We start from the raw sequence: 24,432 nt of genomic DNA, 5'->3' as shown, positions 1-24,432 counted from the left end.
CCTGTAGAGAAAGAAGAGGCGGAAAACAGCGACAGCAAAAGAAACAGGAAACTCTGCAGTAACGGAAACAAATGAGAAAACCAACATCAGTCCGTTGAGCCCAAAAAGGAACAAGAAGGATCATTAGTTAGGATTTTCAACCTCTCCACAAATACACTAGATAAAGCAAAAATGAGTCTCCTACAAAAAGGCCTCTCGTTTTGTCCTACAGGAAAATTTGCCGAATTTGAATTATTCGTTGATCTCAATAATTCCATCCGCAAAATTACCCTCCACAGACACTGTGAGATCAAAATGTTTAGAACGGAAAATAAAGTTAAAGCCGCCACGACCAGTGGCTATGCTTCACCCACTGTGGATATCCCTACTGAACCAGGTCAGGTACCTGCAGCAATCAATACAGGTCTAAAACCTAAGTCAACCTTCAATCCTACCCATCATAGGGCTATCCATATAGAGACATTCTTTTCTCTAGTAGCCAAAGACCTGAAAAATATATATAAAGGTCTAAAGATTCCGAATAACCTCTAACCACTTGAAAAAGATGATCTAAAATTTTTTTTGCAGCCCGAATCCATAGTTATCAGAAATGCTGACAAAGGCGGTGGCATCATCATTGAAAATATATTAGAATACCTTACAGAAGCCTACAGAATCCTCATGGACAAAGAATATTATGAAATCTTCGGTCAACAGCAACACTCCAACACCAGCATAGAATATCTAGACCCTAAGCTGTCCTCCAGAAATGGTTCAGTTGAAACTAAAATGTTCTTTAAGAAAGTCGATGGGAACAGTTAATTATAAGAGCTGACACCACAAAAAATTGCAAAATAATATTCCCCTCAGCCAATTCAAACGTATCCGAAGAAACTGTACCAACCATGAAGACTTCATATTCCAAAGCCATATCCTAACTCGCCGGTTCATGAATAAGGGTTACCCTGTCAACATTGTCAATGCAGCATTCGAAAGGGCGAACAAACTTACCCAACAAGAATGCCTAATACCAAAAAGAAAAAAAACTAGAGGTCCCACAAATAATGGAGGGGCTTCAGATCCACTTCCATCACCACTCTAAATCAAAAAGCTCTATGAGACATTCTCACTAAACATTGGCCGATTATGCTGGCAGATTCGTTTCTAAAGGACCACATAAAACCTAGGCCCCAATTGACATTCAGAAGGGCCCGAAAACACTTAAGAATATTTTAGTGCTTTGCAAACTGTGCAAAAGAAGAAACCAATTCCACCTATGTCTCTCTGTCCAAAACTCAGTGGCAGCTACAAATGTGGCCACCGCTTGCGCAAATGCTGCCTGAATATATCTTCATGGAAGTCCACCTTCATTAGTAACGTTACCGGCGAACGCTTTGACATTAAAACTTTCCTTAACTGCTCACCCTCATATGTTATCAACCTACTTGAGTGCACATGCGGACTTCAATATCTATGCCGCACCACCCTAAGCCTGAGAGAAAGGAGCAACAAACACAGTTGGAACATCTCAAACGGCTATAAGAAACACGGCGCCTCCAGACACTTTCTTCAATATCACAACAAAGACTCCACCCACTTCACCATAACACCCATCGACCATATACCCGACACCGCTCCATCCTGTTTCCAATGCCTCCGCAAAAAGGAGATGTATTGGATTTACAAAATGCAGACCCTGGAACCACTGGGTCTGAATAAGTCTTTAGAAAACAACTGCTTTTGAGTTTCTCATTCACCCACCAGGTTTCCCCTCCATTTTTTTACCTCTCCTTCCCATCCAAGTCATAGAAACATAGAAACATAGAATGTGTCGGCAGATAAGAACCACTTGGCCCATCTAATCTGCCCAATATATCTGAATCCTATGAATAGTCCCTGGCCCTATCTTATATGAAGGATGGCCTTATGCCTATCCCATGCATGCTTAAACTCCTTCACTGTATTTGCAGCTACCACTTCTGCAGGAAGGCTATTCCATGCATCCACTACTCTCTCAGTAAAGTAATACTTCCTTATATTACTTTTAAACCTTTGCCCCTCTAATTTAAAACTGTGTCCTCTTGTGGTAGTTTTTCTTCTTTTAAATATGCTCTCCTCCTTTACCGAGTTGATTCCCTTTATGTATTTAAAAGTTTCTATCATATCCCCTCGGTCTCTTCTTTCTTCCAAGCTATACAGGGAGTGCAGAATTATTAGGCAAGTTGTATTTTTGAGGATTAATTTTATTATTGAACAACAACCATGTTCTCAATGAACCCAAAAAACTGATTAATATCAAAGCTGAATATTTTTGGAAGTAGTTTTTAGTTTGTTTTTAGTTTTAGCTATTTTAGGGGGATATCTGTGTGTGCAGGTGACTATTACTGTGCATAATTATTAGGCAACTTAACAAAAAAACAAATATATACCCATTTAAATTATTTATTTTTACCAGTGAAACCAATATAACATCTCAACATTCACAAATATACATTTCTGACATTCAAAAACAAAACAAAAACAAATCAGTGGGGGGGCGTGGCTAGCTGAGGAAGGAGGAAGACGTCCTGCAGCGCAGCTCTGCTGAGAATTTCTACAATGTCGGCCCATCCATAGAATATCAAGGCTAAAAAGCTCACATCACACACTTTTTGTGTCTGTGGACACCTCCACCGTCATTTTAAGACCTTTTTGGGGCTGTAAACTGGTCCCAGGCCTGGACTAACATTGCGGCCTAGTGGCGAGGTGAACCCGCGGCCTAAATTTGATCGGAGGTGGCCGTTCTCTGGGTCCCACAAGCGGTCAGCGGCCGTACTGAGACATACTCAGCACTGAATCAGACACTGCATCGCTGCGATTAGCCGCCCGCTTCTCTGTGGAGCCTCTGCAGGCGGGGTGACATTGTGCCTGGATCCGCCCGTCAGCAAGTGAGCGCCATTTTAAGTCCGGATCGTCCACCGGCGGAGCAGCTACCAACGGACACCGATACAAGCCTCAAGGTACCCCCCCTGGCCCCTTCTGCCCCGACTCACGAGTACCCATAAGCACTCACCAGTGGGACTGATATCTTTGAGCAGGCGTCAGCCGCAGCATCTGCTCACTGCCCTGATCCTCTGGGGTTCAGCTGGATACGGAGCTTCCCTCTAAGCTGATTAGTAGGGCCACACTACTTCCACTGCCTCTGAGCTCAAGAGCCCATCATAGGATCATACAATATTGCTCTCCTGCAAATTGGCTGATTTAAAGGGACAGCAGCCCTTTTTTCTTAGCACTTAATTTGTAGCAGCAATACCCTGCACGGAGAAAATGGTTGCACAGCTAGTACCTGAGCACTGACTCTACTTCAATTCAAGCCATGTTCTCATTGTAATGTAGCTCTTTTCACCTGAGATGTTGTAGTGTGCAAAATTCAATAAAAAGGCAAGATCGAACGCACTTATGGTCAAAGTGGGCAGATATAGAGGGGTGGAACAGGACTCTCATAAACAAGCCAAAGCCCCATCTCTTTCCCAATCTGATTCAGATAAATACGTGATGAAGAAGAACACTGCGAATCAGGGGATCCCTTCTTCTACTTCCAAAAATAACCCTCAAAAACAGCTAACATCTCAGCTTGACAGAGAGAGTGAAGATGAGGATTCTTATGAGACCGCCTCAGATTTACCCATTTCCAGATCCTTTATCTCACAGGCCTTAACTAAAGCTCTAAATCCTGTTTTAGAAGAGTTATCTGAAATAAAACGAGAAATGAAACAAGTGGGCCAAAGAGTTGAAGCTTTAGAGACCACACAATCGGCTATGGCTGAATATACTAATAAAAACTCTGCCGCCCTGTCTGTATATCAAAACCACATAAACTTCCTCTATGATTATATTGAGGACCAAGACAATAGAGGCAGGAGAAATAACATCCGCATCAGAGGCGTTCCAGAGTCTGTTGCTAATGAGGCCATCCCTAATGCGGTCAGTGAAATCTGCAAAGAGCTTCTGGGTGAAGAACACCCTGACCCAATCATAATTGAAAGAGCCCACCGTGCCCTCCGCCCTAAACCCAAAATGGGCGACCCTCCAAGAGATATTATCTGCAAGTTGCTTAATTTCGCCCAGAAAGACCTCATTATGAAAAGAGCCAGAGAAAGCGATAACATCATACAGTATATGAAGGAGCCCAAATCCTTCTTTTTCAAGATCTTGCCCCTGCTACTCTAAATAAGAGACGCGCCTTGAAACCACTCACAGACCACCTAAGGCACAAACGTATCGCCTTCAGATGGCTTTTCCCGTTTGGAATGCTTATCACTTGGAAAGAAAAGAAATTCGTCCTCAGAACACCAAAAGATCTCCCGGACATTCTGGAAGCATTGGAGATACAAGATGTGGACATCCCAGATTGGTCTGCCACGAATGATGTTCTTATTCCACAGGACATCTTGCCTCCCACTGCTTGGGAAGTAGCAGGAAACGTCAGATCTTCAAAGTCCAAGAAAAAGCACGGGAAACTAACCCCAAGACGTATCATTCCTGAGGAGGACTGAATTTCTACTTTTTACAGTTTTACACTGGATATGTTCACCTATGCCTGCCTTCATGTCAAAAAGTGGGTGACGACTGGGGGCTGACCGCGTAGACCCCTGGTTTGACACGCCAGCTCTCATATTAGGGCGCTGGTGTTGGGTCTGGGCGGTTGGTGGTCCAGGCTCGTCACACCTATACATTATAGCGAGTATCAGATACTTCCTTTTAGTTCTTGCTATGTGGTCCTAGGTAATTGTTTTTTCTCTTTAGTAGTCATTTTAACACTACTCATCTCTTTTCTCATTGATGTGTTCAATGTTATTGCCTCTTATGCTGGCCCTGTACTGTTTCCAGGGCATAGTACTTCGGTTCTCGACCAGAAGTACGGATCTGATAGGGTCCCATACTGGGAAAATGAAATCCCTTGTTTCCTCTTTCAGCAGAGGTCTGTTACCACAATGTTGTGTATTGAGTTTGACGTTCTTTCCTTTTCATTTTAGTTCCTTCCCACCCCCTCAAAAAGGTAACCTTTTTGCGCCTATGACACCAATTTCCTTTCCATCAGACTACATTAAAGGAGTCGAATCAGGCATCCGATGGTATGTAAGTACTGCGTCCTCTCATCTCGAATATATCTATGGCTGACATTCACATAGCAACATACAACGTCAAAGGTTTTAAAAATCCAATTAAGAGGAGTCAGATTCTACACTATCTCCACAAAGAAAAAACGAAAGTTATACTATTACAAGAAACTTATTTTAAAAATAATAAGATCCCTAATCTCTCTAGGTCACATTACAACCAATGGTTTCATAGTTCTTTCATACACTCAAACAGATTAGGTACTAGTATAGGTTTCCACAAACATATTGACTTCAATTTGACCAAATTGCTATCTGACCCTAATGGCCGTTTTGTGTTTGTAAAAGGGACTATTAACTCCCAAACTTACACATTCGCCAACTTTTACGCACCGAATATCGCCCAAAAAGTATGGTTTGAAAAGACCTGGAAAAAGTTTGAAGATTTTAGAGAAGGTACAGTAATCCTAGCGGGAGATTTCAATGTCGCCCTTAACCCTCTACTTGACACTTCATCTGGAAAGTCCTCTGTCCCATACAAAACTCTTAACTGCATAAAGAAACTTATACATAATAGCAATCTTATAGATGCATGGCGTGCAATCAATCCTAAAGGAAAAGACTTTTCCTTCTTCTCCGCCCCGCATAATTCTTATCATAGAATAGACTACATTTTGGTACCCGCACCCCAATTACACTTGTGTTCTCAAACGCAGATAGGTAATATGACTCACTCTGATCATGCCCCCATTTTCATCACTTGGACCTTAGCTGACTCCCAACCCAAAACCTTTATCTGGCTACTAAACGAGACACTGTTAGACAACATACAGGTCAGAGATAAGATAGAGAAGAAGCTGAAAGAATATTTTGCGCTAAATGGAGCAGATAGTTTAGCACCACATATACTATGGGAAGCACACAAATCTGTGATCAGAGGCGAGTTCATATCTACAGCCTCCTTTATCAATAACAATAGACGTGCTAAGATGGCCGAGCTCTATGATAAAATATCCAAGCTTGAGACTGCGCATAAACAGTCTCAAACAAACCAACTATTGGTGGAACTAGCTTCAACCAGAGATGAGCTTAAAGAACTTCTAAACAAACAATCAGCGAAGCTATATCTCTCCCTTAAGCAAAAGTTTTTTGCCCATGGCAACAAACCTACCAAATATATGTTGGCCCTGATTAGACAACGTAAACGGAAATCTAGGATCTCGGTCATTTTAAATGATAAGAAAGTTTTAGTCAAAGATGACATAGATATAGCAAATGCTTTTCAGGACTTCTACTCAGCGCTATACAATATTGATAGGTCTGATCCCGAAATCACCCGTAGAGAGAAAGCAATTCGCTCATCAGCATTCTTAAATAATCTTTCACTCCCATCTTTGTTACCTGAACAAGCCACTGCTCTTTGCTCCCCAATTACGCCTTCTGAAGTCATGGCCACTTTAAAGCAAATGGCGAAAGGTAAGGCCCCAGGACCGGATGGTTTGCCTCTATTATATTATACTTCTTTTAAAGATACGTTACTCCCACACCTACTTAACTCATTTAATGATGCTCTTTCTGGCAAGGCATTTTTACCACAAACTGTTAATGCCCATGTCACCCTGATCCCAAAACCACAGAAGGACCCTAGTCTGTGCTCAAGTTATAGACCCATGTCTTTGCTAAACCTTGACGTTAAAATTTACGCCAGGGTCTTGGCTAATAGAATAAAACCTCTTCTGAAAGATCTGTTGCATCCTGATCAGACTGGTTTTGTGCCTAACCGTGAAGGTAAAGATAACACTTACAAAGTTATTAACACTATAGCCTTGGCGAAAAAGACCGGGTCCCCCTTGGTGGTTTTGGGTACAGATGCTGAGAAAGCATTCGACCGGGTGTCCTGGGCATTTATCAAAAAAACCTTAGCTAAATTTGGTTTCCCTGAACCCTTCATTTCAGCCATTTTCTCTATGTACGGCTCACCTAGTGCAAATATTAAAGTGAACGATACCCTCTCCCACCCGTTCCAAATCAACAATGGGACAAGACAAGGGTGTCCCCTCTCACCAATACTCTTCATCCTCACACTGGAACCACTTTTACAGTTTATTAGACAATCTGAGGAAATTAAGGGTCTGGAATGTGGAGGCTTGGAGATCAAGCAAGCAGCTTATGCTGACGACCTTCTGTTGTTGGTCTCCAACCCTCTACAGGCCTTTCCTGCCATCATCAAGGTATTCGCCGAGTTTGGTTTCATTGCCAACTTCAAAATAAATCTGCCAAAGTCAGTAGCAATGAACATAAACCTCCCATCCAACTTTTTAATTAAGCTTAAGGAAATCTCTCCATTTGAATGGACGCAATCATATATAAAGTTCCTAGGTATAAATATTACATCAGACTTATCTAAACTTTATGAGGCTAACTTCCCCCCTCTACTAAAAGCCATACCTGAGACCCTGAATTCGTGGTCCCCTTCCTTCATCTCTTGGTTAGGTAGGCGTAACATTTTTAACTCCCTGATAGTTCCTAAGATCACATACTTACTTCAAGTTCTACCTATAAAATTGCCTGGTAGCTTCTTCAACTTATTCAGGAAGATCTGTTCAGCTTACGTCTGGGATAATAAAAAACCTAGAATCGCTAACAAGATCCTTTTGCTCCCCTTTTCAAAAGGAGGAATCGGTTTCCCCTCCATCACAAGATACCATAGGGCGGTCCACATTAATAGAATCATTGATCTTTTGAGACAACCTACGCATAAACTTTGGATCCCTCTGGAAGAAAAGCTGATTGGATGTCCGATTAGACCTTTGCTACTGGCAGAGACAACGAAGGCCTTTCCCCTGAAAAAAGACAACCTATTTATCTCAACCACTCTGTCTATTTGGAATATCCCAGAAGTTAGAGATATTTGTATGTCCTCCCCCTCCCCCCTTATGAATATTAAAGACTGTCTGGGCCTTAACACTGAGAGTTTTAAAATTTTACCTTCACAATTACGCAACTCCACTCTTCCATTAGATGAACTAGTAGATAGCGATGGTACACTTCTAAGTGCCAAAGATATAATTACCAAGTTCCAATTAGTCAATCTAAGCCTGATGCAATATTCGAGTTTGAAAAACATTGTAAGCCCCATTTGTAAGAAATTAGGAGGAAACACAACTCTATCCTGGTTTGAGAAACTGGTCACGCAAACCTTATACCCTACTAAGATTATCTCCACTGTCTCTAAGAATATATTGCAAATAGAAATCCCCCCCTCCTTATACTTTATAAAGGAATGAGAAAGGGATTTAAACTTAAAATTCACAGACAAAGAAACGCAAACCTTGTTGTTCGTGCCTAAACTGACATCTAGGTGTGTGTCAGTGCAAGAAAACGCATACAAGATTCTCACTAGGTGGTACTTAACCCCTGTGAGATTAAATTTTATGTACAGCAATGTCTCTGACAGATGTTGGAGATGCCTAGTGGGGAAAGGCTCCTTTCTACATATATGGTGGTCCTGTCCTCAAATTCAAAAATACTGGGAGAAAATTTTCGAACTAATTAGAGAAATTTTGGGATTAAAAACGGAATTACTCCCTACTTGCCCCAAGATTGCTCTTCTGTCCCTTTTGTCATGTCCTTTAGCTAAATATAAAAAAGCTTTACTTAATGCTCTCCTGGCTGCTGCTAGATTGTTAGTTGCATCTAATTGGAAATCCACTTCAACTCCGTCAATATCTCTCTGGAGAGGAAAGGTAGAAGCTATAGCCAGATTAGAGGAGTTATCCCACTGGGAATCGCGCTCCCATCACAAGTACGCGGATATCTGGTCCCCCTGGAAAGAAAAAAAGGAGTACATCTCCTCCCACCAGATCATAGAGCTAGACTCCTCCCTCCCCAGTTCGTAATCTCTTGTAGCCATCGTTCAAACCTTCTCCTGTCCATAATCTTGTCTCCTCAGTCAGAGATACCATAAATTTCAAGCGTAACATTGCAGTTGGATGCCTGATCACTCCTGATCACTCCGGTTAGCTCACAGATGGCTAACTCCTTTTCTCATGAATATTTTGCCTCCTTGTTATGTATTGGTGGTCGGTGTATGTCAGCTCTACTTTATACTCCCCCTCCCCTCCCTTTCCCCAATGTTCACGGTTTACGTTACTGTTTACCCTTTTCTTTCCCTCTTACCTGGTATTCCTTTGCAGCATCCATTGAGTGTTATTCTCTGTGTCCCACCCTAGACCGGCAGAGGGTGCCTTTATAGCAGTGACTGTATTAGTTTACATGGAATCACGGTAGCAATAGTATTGAACTGCATAAATCTGTGTTCCACGCGAGTACTGTTTAAAAGAGGATATGCCCTCTTGATTTTCCCTCTCGCTGACATGGAGGTGCCGGATAACAGGGCATGAGGGCTTGATTACCTTTTGATTTTAATGTCTGTATACGTTTATAAATCATCACATCAAGTTCTGTCCTGCTTCATACCGTAACAATCTTGTATCCCAGTTTTAACTGCTTCAACTTTTGCACGGACCTGCTTGTGTACCATTATACGAATTGTCTTTATTGCAATACGATTTTCTGAATACCATTATCTTGTCATAAAATCAATAAAAAGATTTTGAAAAGAAAAACAAATCAGTGACCAATATAGCCACCTTTCTTTGCAAGGACACTCAAAAGCCTTCCATCCATGGATTCTGTCAGTGTTTTGATCTGTTCACCATCAACATTGCGTGCAGCAGCAACCACAGCCTCCCAGACACTGTTCAGAGAGGTGGACTGTTTTCCCTCCTTGTAAATCTCACATTTGATGATGGACCACAGGTTCTCAATGGGGTTCAGATCAGGTGAACAAGGAGGCCATGTCATTAGATTTTCTTCTTTTATACCCTTTCTTGCCAGCCACGCTGTGGAGTACTTGGACGCATGTGATGGAGCATTGTCCTGCATGAAAATCATGTTTTTCTTACCTTGCAGACTTCTTCCTGTACCACTGCTTGAAGAAGGTGTCTTCCAGAAACTGGCAGTAGGACTGGGAGTTGAGCTTGACTCCATCCTCAACCCAAAAAGGCCCCACAAGCTCATCTTTGATGATACCAGCCCAAACCAGTACTCCACCTCCACCTTGCTGGCGTCTGAGTCGGACTGGAGCTCTCTGCCCTTTACCAATCCAGCCATCTGGCCCATCAAGACTCACTCTCATTTCATCAGTCCATAAAACCTTAGAAAAATCAGTCTTGAGATATTTCTCGGCCCAGTCTTGACGTTTCAGCTTGTGTGTCTTGTTCAGTGGTGGTCGTCTTTCAGCCTTTCTTACCTTGGCCATGTCTCTGAGTATTGCACACCTTGTGCTTTTGGGCACTCCAGTGATGTTGCAGCTCTGAAATATGGCCAAACTGGTGGCAAGTGGCATCTTGGCAGCTGCACGCTTGACTTTTCTCAGTTCATGGGCAGTTATTTTGCGCCTTGGTTTTTCCACATGCTTCTTGCGACCCTGTTGACTATTTTGAATGAAACGCTTGATTGTTCGATGATCACGCTTCAGAAGCTTTGCAATTTTAAGAGTGCTGCATCCCTCTGCAAGATATCTCACTATTTTTGACTTTTCTGAGCCTGTCAAGTCCTTCTTTTTACCCATTTTACCAAAGGAAAGGAAGTTGCCTAATAATTATGCACACCTGATATAGGGTGTTGATGTCATTAGACCACACCCCTTCTCATTACAGAGATGCACATCACCTAATATGCTTAATTGGTAGTAGGCTTTCGAGCCTATACAGCTTGGAGTAAGACAACATGCATAAAGAGGATGATGTGGTCAAAATACTCATTTGCCTAATAATTCTGCACGTAGTGTACATATTAAGGTCTTTTAACCTTTCCTGGTTAAATCCTGCAATCCATGGACCAGTTTAGTAGCTCTTCTCTGAAAGTCAGCCTGCTATCACAGTTGTTTCACAGTTTTTATATGCTATGCCACATTTTTCCAATATCATCACGCAGTGTAGTAATCCCACATATAGCTTGTCCATCTGCAAACAGTTACTCACCATCCCCCTCCTCGTCAACACGTCCACTTTTCATCATCCACCTACTATTTTATGTGTCCCTTCCCCTCCTCCTTTTCCCTACCCTCACTCTCTATTTCCCCTTTCCTTGCATCAACCAACAATTACACCGGTCCGTCCCCTCCCACCATCCATCTTCCCTAGTCCACTCCCCCCCATTTGGTTTAAAATCTGAGCTGCCTGCCCTGCATGTTGTCATGCCCGGCATCGCACCAAGTAGGATGCACCAACAATCATCAGCCACGGCATACCAAGTAAACTGCAAATGCAATGGCTTACAGCCTGTGCGCTCCTCATTCCCCTCATACCCGCAGCGCTACTCTCCGGCTGGTTATCTGCACCTTTCTCTCTCCCCAATTCCCAGCCCCCCCCCTTTTTTCCCCAGTGCGCATCATATTGCTGAGCATATACAAATCACCATTCTAATGTATGCTTGTCACCTACCAAGAAGCGCCACATCTATCAAACACACCCACCTATTTCCCCCCTCCCCCATTACTCGTATTTTCGGCCCCCATCTTGCAATCATTATTCCCCAATTGGATATCTGCTCTATCAACTTTTGATGTTCTTTTCTGCGCCTACCTTGTTGATCATGGGTAACGGGGAATCAGGGTTCGATGCCGTAGAGGGAGCCTGAGAAAGGGATTCCGCATCCAAGAGAGGTCAAAGGCTGAAATCTGATTGAGTGGAAATGTGGGACAAGTTATTAAAGCGGAAGAATCGAAGGAAAGGAGGGGGCGCATGGCAATTACCCACTCCAGACTCGGGGAGGTAGTGACGATAAATAACAATACAGGACTCCTAAGATGCCCTGTTATTGGAATAAGTAATAAAAAATTACAGGGAATGTCACTGCAGCATTTTGGACGAGGAAACATTAGACAGGAGAGGCCCTGCTGCCGCTTTGTTCATGTCACGAGGGTATCGAGAACCACGCCTGACTCCGTTATACCCGGGGTCAGGAAGTCGCAGCGGTTGGCTGCACGCTCTAGTTAAGATAGGGCTGTTTTCCTTATGGTAGCTTTCTGGGTTTGCTTTGCAAACCCTTTTGGCTCACTCAGGGATCTGTAGCTCCTTCTCCTCAGCTGTTCCTTGTCCAGCACTCCCAAACCTCCTTATATTCCCCTCTCACACTTCTCTGGTTGGACATCTATCCTGACCCACTGGAGCTGTGTTGCTGCGTTCTCGGATGGTTGTTTCAGAACGCTACCCTCCGGATCCCTGTTGGACCTTTGTGGACTGCTGTGGTCGCCCACCTGGGTGTTGGTGTTTGTTTGTATTTGTCTGTCCTCTCCCTGGTGTTTCCCTCTTAGTGCAGTGGTGCGGACTAGCGATCCCACCGGCCCGTTCATTATCTAGGGCTCATTTCAGGGAAAGCCAGGGTTTAGGCACGTGATCGCCGCACGGGTGAGGAACCCGTCTAGGGACGTCAGGGCTTTCCCTGTGTTCCTCCCTGTGTGTGACGCCGGTCATTACATTATCTCTGGCCCTTATTTTGTGTAGGTAAAAAAAAAATAATTTTTTTTTACCTACTTAGAATCCAGTATGGATCAAATAGCTGCTCTGTCCAAACAATTTCGTGGCCTGTCTTTGGAGGTGGAAGGATTGAAGGCGTCGGTCCTCCAGCAACAGCAGCAACTACAACCAACCGCAAGCCCAGCGGTTGCTACTGGTAACCAGGTTGTTTCGGAACCCAAGGTCCCTCTCCCTGACGGATTTTCTGGGGGAAGGGACAAGTTTTTGACGTTCCGTGAGGCCTGTAAGTTATACTTTAAACTGCGCCCTCACTCCTCTGGTAATGAAGATCAGCGGGTGGGGGTTGTTATTTCCCTGCTGCAGGGGGACCCGCAGTCCTGGGCGTTCTCTTTACCTACTGATTCCCAGGCTCTTTGGTCAGTGGATGAGTTTTTCGGGGCCTTGGGTCTCATATATGACGACCCTGACCGAGTCGCACTGGCTGAATCAAGATTACGGAGACTCTTACAAGGAGAGCGGCCAGTAGAGGATTATTGCTCTGAATTCCGTAGGTGGGCTACGGATACCCAATGGAACGACCCGGCTCTCAGGAGTCAGTTCTGCTCTGGGTTATACGAAAGGGTTAAGGATGTGCTTGCATTATATGAGACCCCCGTTTCCCTTGATGCGGTTATGTCCCTTTCTATCCGTATAGAGAGACGCCTTAGGGACAGGTTGAAAGAACCAGAGAAATTGGTAACCCCTCCCAAGCAGCAGTTAGTCTGTACGGACTTAGACGAGCCTATGCAGCTAGGAGGAACTACTCGTCAGGTCCGTCCTCCTGATGCTCGCCGTAGGCGTGGGGTTTGTTTTTTTTGTGGGGAGAGGGGTCATTTCATTAATGTCTGTCCTTCTTTTCTCAGAAACAAAAGACCGTCGGAAAAACTACTAACCCCAGGCTGTGTGGAGGATGTCAGCCGGGGGGTATACGTCTCCTCCATACGAACATCGCAATTTGTGTTGCCAGCGGTTATTATTTTTGGTGATAAGACAGAGACTATTTCTTTCTTTCTAGACAGTGGAGCAGGGGTAAATTTGATAGATGCCCGCTCTTTGGGTTTGTCTCTCTGTACGTTACAGAGACCCATTCCCATATTCGCTATTGATTCTGCTCCCCTGTCTCAGAGAAACCTCACCCACATCGTTCATAATTTACACCTTCGGGTAGGGGACCACTATAACGAGATGCTTTCAGGTTATGTTCTGGAGGGGCTTCCCACTCCGGTGGTGCTGGGCCTTCCCTGGTTGGTAGCGCACAATCCAGTGGTGGATTGGCAGGCCAGGGAGATATTGGAGTGGAGTGAGCAGTGCAGAGAAAATTGCTTAAATAGCAATTGCTTAGTCGCCTCCATAACTACCCTACCTACATTTATTTCGGATTTTGAGGATGTTTTTTCTGAAAAAGGTTGTCAAAAGTTACCACCTCATCGTCCTTATGATTGCCCGGTTAACCTTATTCCCGGCGCAAAATTACCCAAGACCAGGTTATATAATCTTTCGGGTCCAGAGAGACAAGCCATGAAAGATTATATCTCAGAGAGCTTGGCTAAGGGACACATCAGACCCTCTTCTTCACCCGTGGCTGCAGGGTTTTTCTTCGTTAAAAAGAAAGATGGGGGCCTGCGTCCTTGCTTAGATTTTCGCGAATTAAATCGGATAACCATCCGAGACCCATACCCTCTTTCTCTCATTCCTGACCTGTTTAATCAGATTGCGGGTGCTAGGTGGTTCTCCAAACTTGATCTTAGGGGGGCCTACAATCTGATTTGTATTAAGGAGGGGGATGAGTGGAAGACAGCGTTTAACACCCCTGAGGGGCATTATGAAAATCTAGTTATGCCTTTCGGCCTGACCAATGCTCCTGCCGTCTTTCAACATTTTGTTAATGACATTTTTAGTCATCTAATCGGCAGGTTTGTGGTAATATACCTAGATGATATCTTAATTTAGTCGTCTGATCTGAGAACACATGAGGAGCATGTCAGACAAGTACTGCAGGTCCTACGGACGAATGAATTATATGCTAAGATTGAAAAATGTGTCTTCGCCGTTCAGGAGATACAATTCCTGGGTTATTTTTTATCTGCGTCAAGTTTCCGTATGGATCCCAGGAAGGTCCAGGCAATTTTAGATTGGGATCTTCCTGAGAACCTCAAAGCACTACAACGGTTCTTGGGCTTCGCAAATTTCTATAGGAAATTCATTAAAGATTATTCACTTATTGTAAAACCCCTTACTGACATGACTAGGAAGGGGACTGATTTTTCTAAATGGTCTGACGCCGCTAAAGTTGCTTTTTCCTCTCTAAAAGAGAGGTTTACCTCAGCACCTGTACTAGTCCAACCTGATGTCTCTCTTTTATTGTTGAAGTCGATGCGTCAGAGGTGGGAGTGGGGGCTGTATTGTCTCAGGGTCCGTCTCCTGGCAAATGGCGTCCTTGTGCTTTCTTTTCTAAAAAACTATCTGCAGCAGAACAGAACTATGATATTGGCAATAGGGAACTATTAGCTATTAAACTTGCGTTTGAGGAGTGGCATCACTTCTTAGAGGGGGCAGTCCACCCCGTCACTGTGATTACGGACCACAAGAATCTCCTGTACCTCGAATCAGCTAAGCGTCTCACCCCTAGACAGGCTAGGTGGTCGCTATTTTTTACCAGGTTTAACTTTGTGATTACCTATCGTCCTGGGGCAAAGAACACCAAGGCTGATGCACTATCTCGTTGTTTCCCTGGAGGGGGTACTGTGAGTGATCCGGTGCCCATTCTACAGAGAGGAGTGGTTGTCTCTGCAGTACACTCTGTTTTGGAGGGGAAGATGCTAGAGGCCCAGGGGGACGCCCCGGTCTCTTGCCCCTCAGAGAAATTGTTTGTACCGTTGAACCTGCGTTTTGAATTATTAAAGGAACATCATAATTCGGCACTTGCTGGGCACCCGGGTAGTTAAGCAACCTTGGAGCTATTGTCTCATCGTTTTTGGTGGCCAAGGTTGCGTCAGGATGTATTAGATTTTGTGTCTTCTTGTTCTACCTGTGCGCGCGCAAAAGTTTCACATACACGTCCAGCAGGGTCTCTATTACCACTCGTCATTCCCAATAGACCGTGGACACATCTGTCAATGGATTTTATCACTGACTTACCTTTGTCTGCGGGTAAAACAGTTATTTTGGTAGTAGTGGACAGGTTTAGCAAAATGGTACACTTCATTGCGTTACCCGCACTACCTAATGCTAAGACTCTTGCTCAGGTATTCGTCAGTGAAATCGTGAAGCTTCACGGGGTCCCCTCCGATGTTGTTTCGGATGGGGGTACCCAGTTTATTTCTAAATTTTGGAAAGCTTTTTGTTCCCGTTTGGGGGTACACTTGTCCTTTTCCTCAGCTTTCCATCCTCAGTCGAATGGACAGACTGAGCGTACCAACCAAAACCTTGAGACATATCTAAGATGTTTTGTGTCTGAAAACCAAGAGTTGTGGTCATCATATTTACCGTTAGCTGAGTTTGCCATAAATAATCGTCGTCAGGAATCCACTGGCAAGTCACCATTTCTTGGTGCATATGGTTTTCATCCCCAATTCTGTACTTTCAAAGAGGGGGGGTCTTCTGGGGTTCCCGAAGAGGAACGTTTTTCGTCATCTCTTTCATCGGTATGGCAGAAGGTGCAAGCTAACTTGAAAAAAATAAGAGGTAAATACAAATGCATGGCTGATAAGAGACGGTCGCCAGGTCCGGACTTAGGAGTGAATGACTATGTGTGGTTGTCTACTAGGAATATTAAATTGAAGGTTCCCTCTTGGAAACTGGGTCCTAGGTTTATTGGCCCTTACAAAATTGTAGCCATCATCAACCCCGTGGCTTTTCGCCTGGAGTTACCTCAGACTTTTAAAATTCATAATGTTTTTCATAAGTCGTTACTCAAAAAATATGTTCCACCTCTAGAACCATCACCGCTGCCACCCCCTCCTGTTGTCGTGGATGGTAATCTAGAATTTCAGACATCCAAAATTGTTAATTCTCGTCGGGTCCGCCGCTCTCTTCAATATCTGGTGCATTGGAGAGGTTACGGTCCTGAGGAAAGAATGTGGGTTCCTGTGTCTGAGGTAAACGCCGACAGGTTAGTTTGGGTTTTTCATGCCTCTCATCCTGAGAGACCTGGTCCTGAGTGTCCGGAGGCCCCTCGTAGAGAGGGGGGTACTGTCACGAGGGTATCGAGAACCAGTGGTTGGCTGCACGCTCTATTTAAGATAGGGCTGTTTTCCTTATGGTAGCTTTCTGGGTTTGCTTTGCAAACCCTTTTGGCTCACTCAGGGATCCGTAGCTCCTTCTCCTCAGCTGTTCCTTGTCCAGCACTCACAAACCTCCTTATATTCCTCTCTCACACTTCTCTGGTTGCCAGAGATAGAGCTTCCTGCCTGGACATCTATTCTGACCCACTGGAGCTGTGTTGCTGCGTTCTTGGATGGTTGTTTCAGAACGCTACCCTCTGGATCCCTGTTGGACCTTTGTGGACTGCTGTGGTCGCCCACCTGGGTGTTTGTGTTTGTTTGTATTTGTCTGTCCTCTCCCTGGTGTTTCCCTCTTAGTGCAGTGGTGCGGACTAGCGATCCCACCGTCCCGTTCACTATCTAGGGCTCATTTCAGGGAAAGCCAGGGTTTAGGCACGTGATCGCCGCACGGGTGAGGAACCCGTCTAGGGACGTCAGGGCAGTCAGGAGCCAGCTGCAAGGTGAGTTAGGGGTCACCACCTTTCCCTCTCCCTTGGGCAGGGCTTTCCCTGTTTTCCTCCCTGTGTGTGATGCCGGTCATTACAGTTCACTCTAGATAACATCTGCCTGATCGCACGTCCCCGTGACGTCGACGATCCAATTGGATATCTTCCCTATCAACTTTTGATGTTCTTTTATGCGCCTACCACGGTGATCATGGGTAACAGGGAATCAGGGCTCCATGCCGGAGAGGGAGCCTGAGAAAGGGATACCACATCCCAGAACAAGGAATGAATGTTGGGAGATTTCAGCTCTGAAGCTCATAGGTAGAATATTGAAAAATCAAGAAGATCATACTATATAATTAGCTTTATGACATCACTGTTCCAGTAGCCTCGGGATACACAACCTTTACGTCTGCGCCTCAGTTTATTATGTTGCTGTTGTTGTTGTTTTGGGTGGACATGTGGTTATGTGTCAGAGGAGAAGGTCTTGATGGTTTGGAGGCTCCCTCTACTGTGTGTCTGGACTTTGACTCCTTTGGGTGTTGGGTAAGAGCTGATTACAATGGAGGTGACTGTTTACCCAGACTAAATGTATCAGTTACAATGTATCAGTAGAGATAATGATGGGAAGAGGAGAGAGATGTGTAAAGGTGTTGTGTTTAGCTCACAGAGGATTGTTAACACTGATACATTGTAACACGCTCATAAGATATGCAATTCTTGTTTCATATCTACGGCTGCAATGCCCTCAGGCTGTTTTGGCAGAGAACAACCAGCAAGAATTCTCTGGATGTGGCACTGCCGGATGCAAACAGAACACCTGCAGCCCCATTAACTATAATGGGGTCCGGTGGCGATGTGGACGCAATCTGGCAAATATGGCAGAAACTGTTGCATGTGCCTCAATGTCTAATACAAAGTTGCAGATCTTTTCAATATGAGGAGTCATGTCAGCTATTTGGTTGGACTACAAAAAAAATTACAAAACCATATGGCAGGAGTCGACACTCCGGCTGCCCTGAAACTATAACTCCCAGCATGCTACATTTAATTCTATGGGGAGTTACAAGAACGGTCAAGCATTAAGAAAGGTCTAGTTCAGTATAGATGTAAATCTGCATTCACGGTTAAGCAAATACAGTATGTGTTACACGTCAGCTAAGTTGGTGGTTATGCAACCAACTGAACTGCTCCCTGGTGTAGACAGTAAATATCTGCTGCAATCTCAAAATGCAAATGTCCATAGGAGCCAGAGCGTGAAAGACAAGTGGTCTTTATTTGTCACAAACGTAGTAGTACTCAGCTTAGAGGTTACTCATCTGATCAGTATGAACCACATAAGTGCAAATCTTTGCATAAAAAAAAAAAAAAGAACCTGGTAGTTCCTTCCCTGGCTATTTCCCTTGCTTCTCGGGCTCCAATCTGGTCATTTATTAAGACGTTTTAGACACTGGTCTTAATAATAATAATAAACGATAACAGAGGTAGTGAACTCCACAGGAGGGCCCTGCTTAAAAGCTGCAGCCAGATAGCATAAAACTCCTAGCAGGCCACATTTGCTTTCACACCTCCATTTGGACAGCATGGATCCTGCAGGAAAACCTCCCTGCAGGAGGTCTAAGCCATTCCCCAGTTCAATCAAATCTAGCAGATAGCATGGAACCAGCGATTTATAAGGAATTATGAATCGCCCGGCCATCACAGGCGCAAACCGGATACATATTTGTGGCCACAATGAATATGCCCATTGTCTTAGTTTGATGGTGGGATGCCAGGGAAGGGAGATATACATATCTCCCCACAGAAACCAACTAACGGTACCATGTTTGGACTCTACTTGTGGTCGGAACCCAGGCGGATCTGTTGGTCCTAGAACCATCCTCCTGTAACGTTTTGGTTTGGAGCTATGAACCCTAAGGCCCCTTTCACACGTGCAAGATTTCTGCGCGGGTGTGATGTGTGAGGTGAACGCATTGCACCCGCACTGAATCCGGACCCATTCATTTCTATGGGGCTGTGCACATGAGCAGTGATTTTCACGCATCACTTGTGAGTTGCGTGAAAATCCCAGCATGCTCCTCTTTGTGCGTTTTCTACACAACGCAGGCCCCATAGAAGTGAATCGGGCTGCATGAAAATCGCAAGCATCCGCAAGCAAGTGCGGATGCGGTGCGATTTTCACGCACGGTTGCTAGATGATCGGGATGGAGACCCGATTATTATTATTTTCCCTTATAACATGGCTATAACATGGTTATAAGGGAAAATAATAGCATTTTTAATACAGAATGCATAGTACAGTAGGGCTGGAGGGGTTAATTTTTTTTATTTTTTTATTTAACTCAACTTAATCCACTTGCTTTGCGCAGCCCGCTTCTCTTTTGTCTTCATTTTTGCTGTGCACAAGAAAAAGGACCTCTGGTGACATCACTGCAATCATCACATGGTCTGTCACATGATCCATCACCATGGTGATGGATCATGTGATGGACCATGTGATGAGCACAGTGATGTCATCAAAGGTCCTATTCCTCAAAGAAGAAAACAGAAGAGAAGCCGGGCAGCGCGATCAAGTGGATTAAGGTGAGTACATATTTTTTTTTAACCCCTCCAGCCCTATTGTACTATGTATTCTGTATAACAATGCTATTATTTTCCCTTATAACCATGTTATAAGGGAAAATAATAAAAATCTACCCAACACCAATCCCAAACCCGAACTTCTGTGAAGAAGTCCGGGTTCGGGTTTGGGTACCAAACATGCAGATTTTTCTCACGCGCGTGCAAAACACATTACAATGTTTTGCACTCGCACGGAAAAATCGCACATTTTCCTGCAATGCACCGCATCATATCCAGGCCAAAATATGACGCCCGTGTGAAACAGTCCTGAAGGGTTTTGTGGGTCATTGAGCTGCCAGGATCAGCAGGGATCCCCCCTCCCTGCTGATCCTGGCAGCTCAATGACCCACAAAACCCTTCAGGCCTGTTTCACACGGGCGTCACACGGGCGTCCCCCCAACCACTCCCAGAGGCCGGTAGGGGAGGGACCAGCTATAGGTTAAAAGGCTTGTGCCAGAAAGCGGGCGTTTCCTTTTCTTAAAGGAGGTCACATCGTGCCATGTGTTTGGAGAGACCTGGAAACAGTTGACATCACTGCCCTGCACGTGACCGCAGCCAAGGACTATTACACCATCTTAACCCAAAGGAACATTCATCTACCCGTAACTGACTTGTACTCTGTGTAATACTGTGTGTACCATATAACCTGTATTTGTAACCTCAGACCGCTGTATATATTCCTTGTGTATAGTGTGTTATCTAGTGTGCCCTTAAAGCGATTAAATATATCATTTAATCTTGTGCTATCTTGTATCTCAATCACAAATCCCCCACATCCGTGTTTCGGCCTAGTTATAAGCTATTGCGGGTTGGTTTCTCCCTCTATATAATCCCGGGTTTATATCAAACGAGAAGCTAGTGGCAGATTACCCGCGCTAAGACAGCGCTGTTTTCACTGTGGCAGTGAAAAGGCTCTCTCAGCTCGTTCTGTGCCCGCGTGGACAGGAGGTGTCTGTGTAAACTGTACCAAGCTGACCTTAAACTGCTCCTCTGGAGGGCGTAACGTCACGTCTTGGTAACCAGGGAACATATCGCGGCTCGTGAGCTCAACATAGTTGACGTCAAGTGGGCACGAGCCGTGGTATCCCTCACACCCCTTGTGCTGACATTAAGCACTTTACACACAGTCTATCTTTCATACCAGATTGCACCTCCCACTGCCATTGTGTTAAGTAGGAGATCCCAAGACTTGCCATGGCTTCCTCAATCAGTGCACCATACATTTCAAACTTCAGGTCCATCAGCTCCCTACAGATCATGCTAAAATAGTCTTCATAGTGTGAAGCTAAGTCTTGGACCACACCCCTCTGGGAATATAGGGATTCCCTGATGAGTATTCCCTAATGATCCCAAACTTCCATTGGCTCCTTAAATAGCCTGGTTAGATGGCAGCTTGACTTTGGTTTGGTAAATTAGATGACCCATGGTGTAGATGACCTCTCTCAAAAACTGACAATTCCAGTGGCTCTGTCCTGCGGTAACGCTTCTGGCCTCTGGTTCTGCTGGCAACTTCCTGCATAAGTTACCTGATACCCACTGTACACCTGAAGGGTTTCTTAGCTGTGACCTCAGTCAATGGAGTACATCTTCCTGAATCTATCTTCTTATCTACTGTGCCAATATATTGTAGGGTTCTACATGAGAAAATCTCCTTCTATGTACTCCCCGAATACCGTACATCAGTCATTATTGCTGAGGTAACCTTGGATATGTCTCCAAGCTCAGTTTTTTTGTCTGGGAAACTGAGCAGGTCCTACGTTGAGGTTTCAATGCCAATCCTGAGGTCCCAAGTCTCTCAAATCCTTCAGGCACTACCTTCTTTATACTCCACTTATGTAGATGTTTTTGACAAGAAGGAGGCTAAAATTCTGTCACCTCAGAGACCATATGAATGTCCTATTGAACTAATGCCCTCCATGTGGTCAGGTATATCCACTGTCCATTCTGCAGACTAATACCATGCACAAATAAATAAAATAAATAAAGAAGAACCTGTAGAGAGGATTCACCTTTCTCTCCTGCTGGAGGGAAACAAAAAAAAGGATGGTGGCCGTAACAAGATCACTATCAAAAACTAATATTCCCTGCCACTGATTTTTGAATAGGGCAATAACATGAGGTGCCTGTAACCTGATCCACATTGAATAGGGTGATGAATAGAAGACAGCCTTTAACACTCATGATTGCCATTATTAATTTTTTCATGCCCATGGGGCTCAGCAATGCCAGAGCTATGCTTCAAAAGTTTGTTAGTGAAATATTCCATGATCTGTTCTCTGTCTGCATGGTGGTACTGTCTATCTGAAAAACCTGTATCAGAAGCATGTTTGTGCCACACTACAGTGTCTGCAGGAAAAGTCACACTACGCCAAGTTTGAGAAGTCCCTCTTTGTGAACTCATCTCTTTATTTTCTTGGCTATGTGATCTCTGAACAAATGTCTGCAGTTTTTGACTATCCATTCAGTGGCTTTTGGGCTTTTCTGATTATTATCAGCAGCTTATCTTACATTTCTACATCTTACATTCTGCCTAAACCTTGGATTACCCTGGCATCCCCTACTATACCTGTACCTCCAAACTGCTCAGTCACTAAATCCTCTTCAAGCCTGTTGCCACTGCCTTAAGTTAAGGGCATTCCCTCAGGAAAAAAATAAAATAAAAATTCCCACAGCCAACAGAAAACACATCCTTGCTTGAGAATATAAGTCTAAAATTGATGGGCACCAAGAAGCCTGTAAGACATTGAATTCTATTTTCCAGTTTTATTGGTGACCCACACTTTCATGCAAAGTCCATAAGGGCTCATGCACACAACTGTATGTATTTTGTGGTCAGTAAAAAACGGATCCGCAAAAAATATAGATGACGTCCATGTGCATTCTGTATTTTGTGGAATGGAACAGCTGGACCCTAATTGAACAGTACTATCCTTGTCCGTAATGCGGATAATAATAGGATGTTCTATTTTTTTCTGGAACGGAAATACGGACATACGGAAACGTATGGTAAATTGGGAGGGGGGGTTGAAATTGGTCCGAGGAGAGATTTTGGGACCCTGCGATGAACATCAATGCACCAGTTCTTCTCAGAAAATGTCGTCTTTGGTCTGGACCAAACAAGAGGAGGCATAAATAGGGGATACTGTGAAGCTGGGCAGAGCCACCAGTGTACTTACCCTTCCCACTAATTCACACTGTATTTTGTTACACAGCATCTCAGCTTGCTACCTAGGGATCACTCCCTTGGGACCTGTGTGCTCTCCCAAGATCTTAAAGGTCCAGGGTATTCATGGTCTAATTTACCTCCATTCAAGTGTAGCATTCTCTGGGATAGATAGAGTACTTTCAAAAAGTTCCTGAGCTATAGGATTCTAGCTTGTCTAGTCCTGCGAACATGTGCTATTGTATTGGCTTAACCTTGCTTATGTAGTGGATCGTGATGAGCGGGAGGTGCCATATTCGATTTTGCGATATTTCGTGAATATTCGATTGAATATTCGTCTTACATTCGTTGAAATTAGTGTTGAGCGCGAATATTCGAATATCTAATTTTTTTCGCGAATATCGGCACTTCGCTAATTCGCGAATATTTCGAATATAGTGATATAAATTCGATATTTCGAATATTCTTTTTTTTTTTTTTTTATTGTTATATTTTTTTCTTTCCCACTTCCCTAAAGTTGTTCTTACCTGTCCTTTGGATTCCTGGCTTCCTGGCTGCTCCAGTCAGTGCCCGTTGCCGCTTCTGCCGACTTGCGTGCTCATGGAGCGTCCCCATCACCATGGGAACATCTCCATATACTAGAATGTACTGTCGGATTTGAGAATTACGTTGAAATCGCAATTCGATTTTTTCAAGTTATAATAATCGAATTTCGATTTTAACTTAGCACTGCTATATGCCATATTAGTTAGCCTAATATGGAATATAGCAGTGCTAAGTTAAAATCGAAATTCGATTATTATAACTTGAAAAAATCGAATTGCGATTTCAATAGGAGAGTAGCCTTTAAGTTAAAATCGAAATTCGATTATTTAAATCGCATATTAATCGCGATAACAAGAATAATGACGAATATTCGATTTTGACGAATATAAAACGAATATTCTATCGAATATTCGCGAATTTCGTCGAAATCGAATATGGCACCTGCCGCTCATCACTAGTTGAAATCAAGTATTTATCATTATTCTATTTATTGCAAATAATATGCATTTTAATTATTTGCGTATTGCGATTTACTTAACTGTATAAAGCAACTTTCCTATTGGTTGATAGCCAACCAATAGGAAAGTTGCTTTATACAGTTAAGAAAATCGCAATATGCAAATAATTAAAATACATATTATTTGCAATAAATATGTGTATTTTACGAATATTCGCTATATTACTATAACTTCATTTTTTTGAATATTCGTCATATTTATAAAATTTGTAAAA

General features: G+C 43.8%; 1 protein-coding gene across 1 annotated transcript in view; it reads left to right on the top strand.

Annotated features, from left to right (window-relative positions):
* The first annotated feature begins 6,067 nt into the window (after window positions 1–6,067).
* Window positions 6,068–24,432, top strand: part of LOC122939282 (cytochrome P450 2C25-like) — a 123,772-nt gene continuing 105,407 nt past the window's right edge. The window contains exons 1-2 of the mRNA XM_044295355.1: window positions 6,068–6,554; window positions 7,035–7,309. Coding sequence (XP_044151290.1) covers window positions 6,068–6,554; window positions 7,035–7,309 — 762 coding nt within the window. The remainder of the gene's footprint in view (window positions 6,555–7,034; window positions 7,310–24,432) is intronic.

This window comes from Bufo gargarizans, chromosome 5 (genome assembly GCF_014858855.1).
Source record: "Bufo gargarizans isolate SCDJY-AF-19 chromosome 5, ASM1485885v1, whole genome shotgun sequence".
Lineage (NCBI taxonomy): Eukaryota > Metazoa > Chordata > Amphibia > Anura > Bufonidae > Bufo > Bufo gargarizans.
Note: the sequence above shows the minus strand (reverse complement) of the source record. Positions and strands in the feature narration are given on the sequence as shown.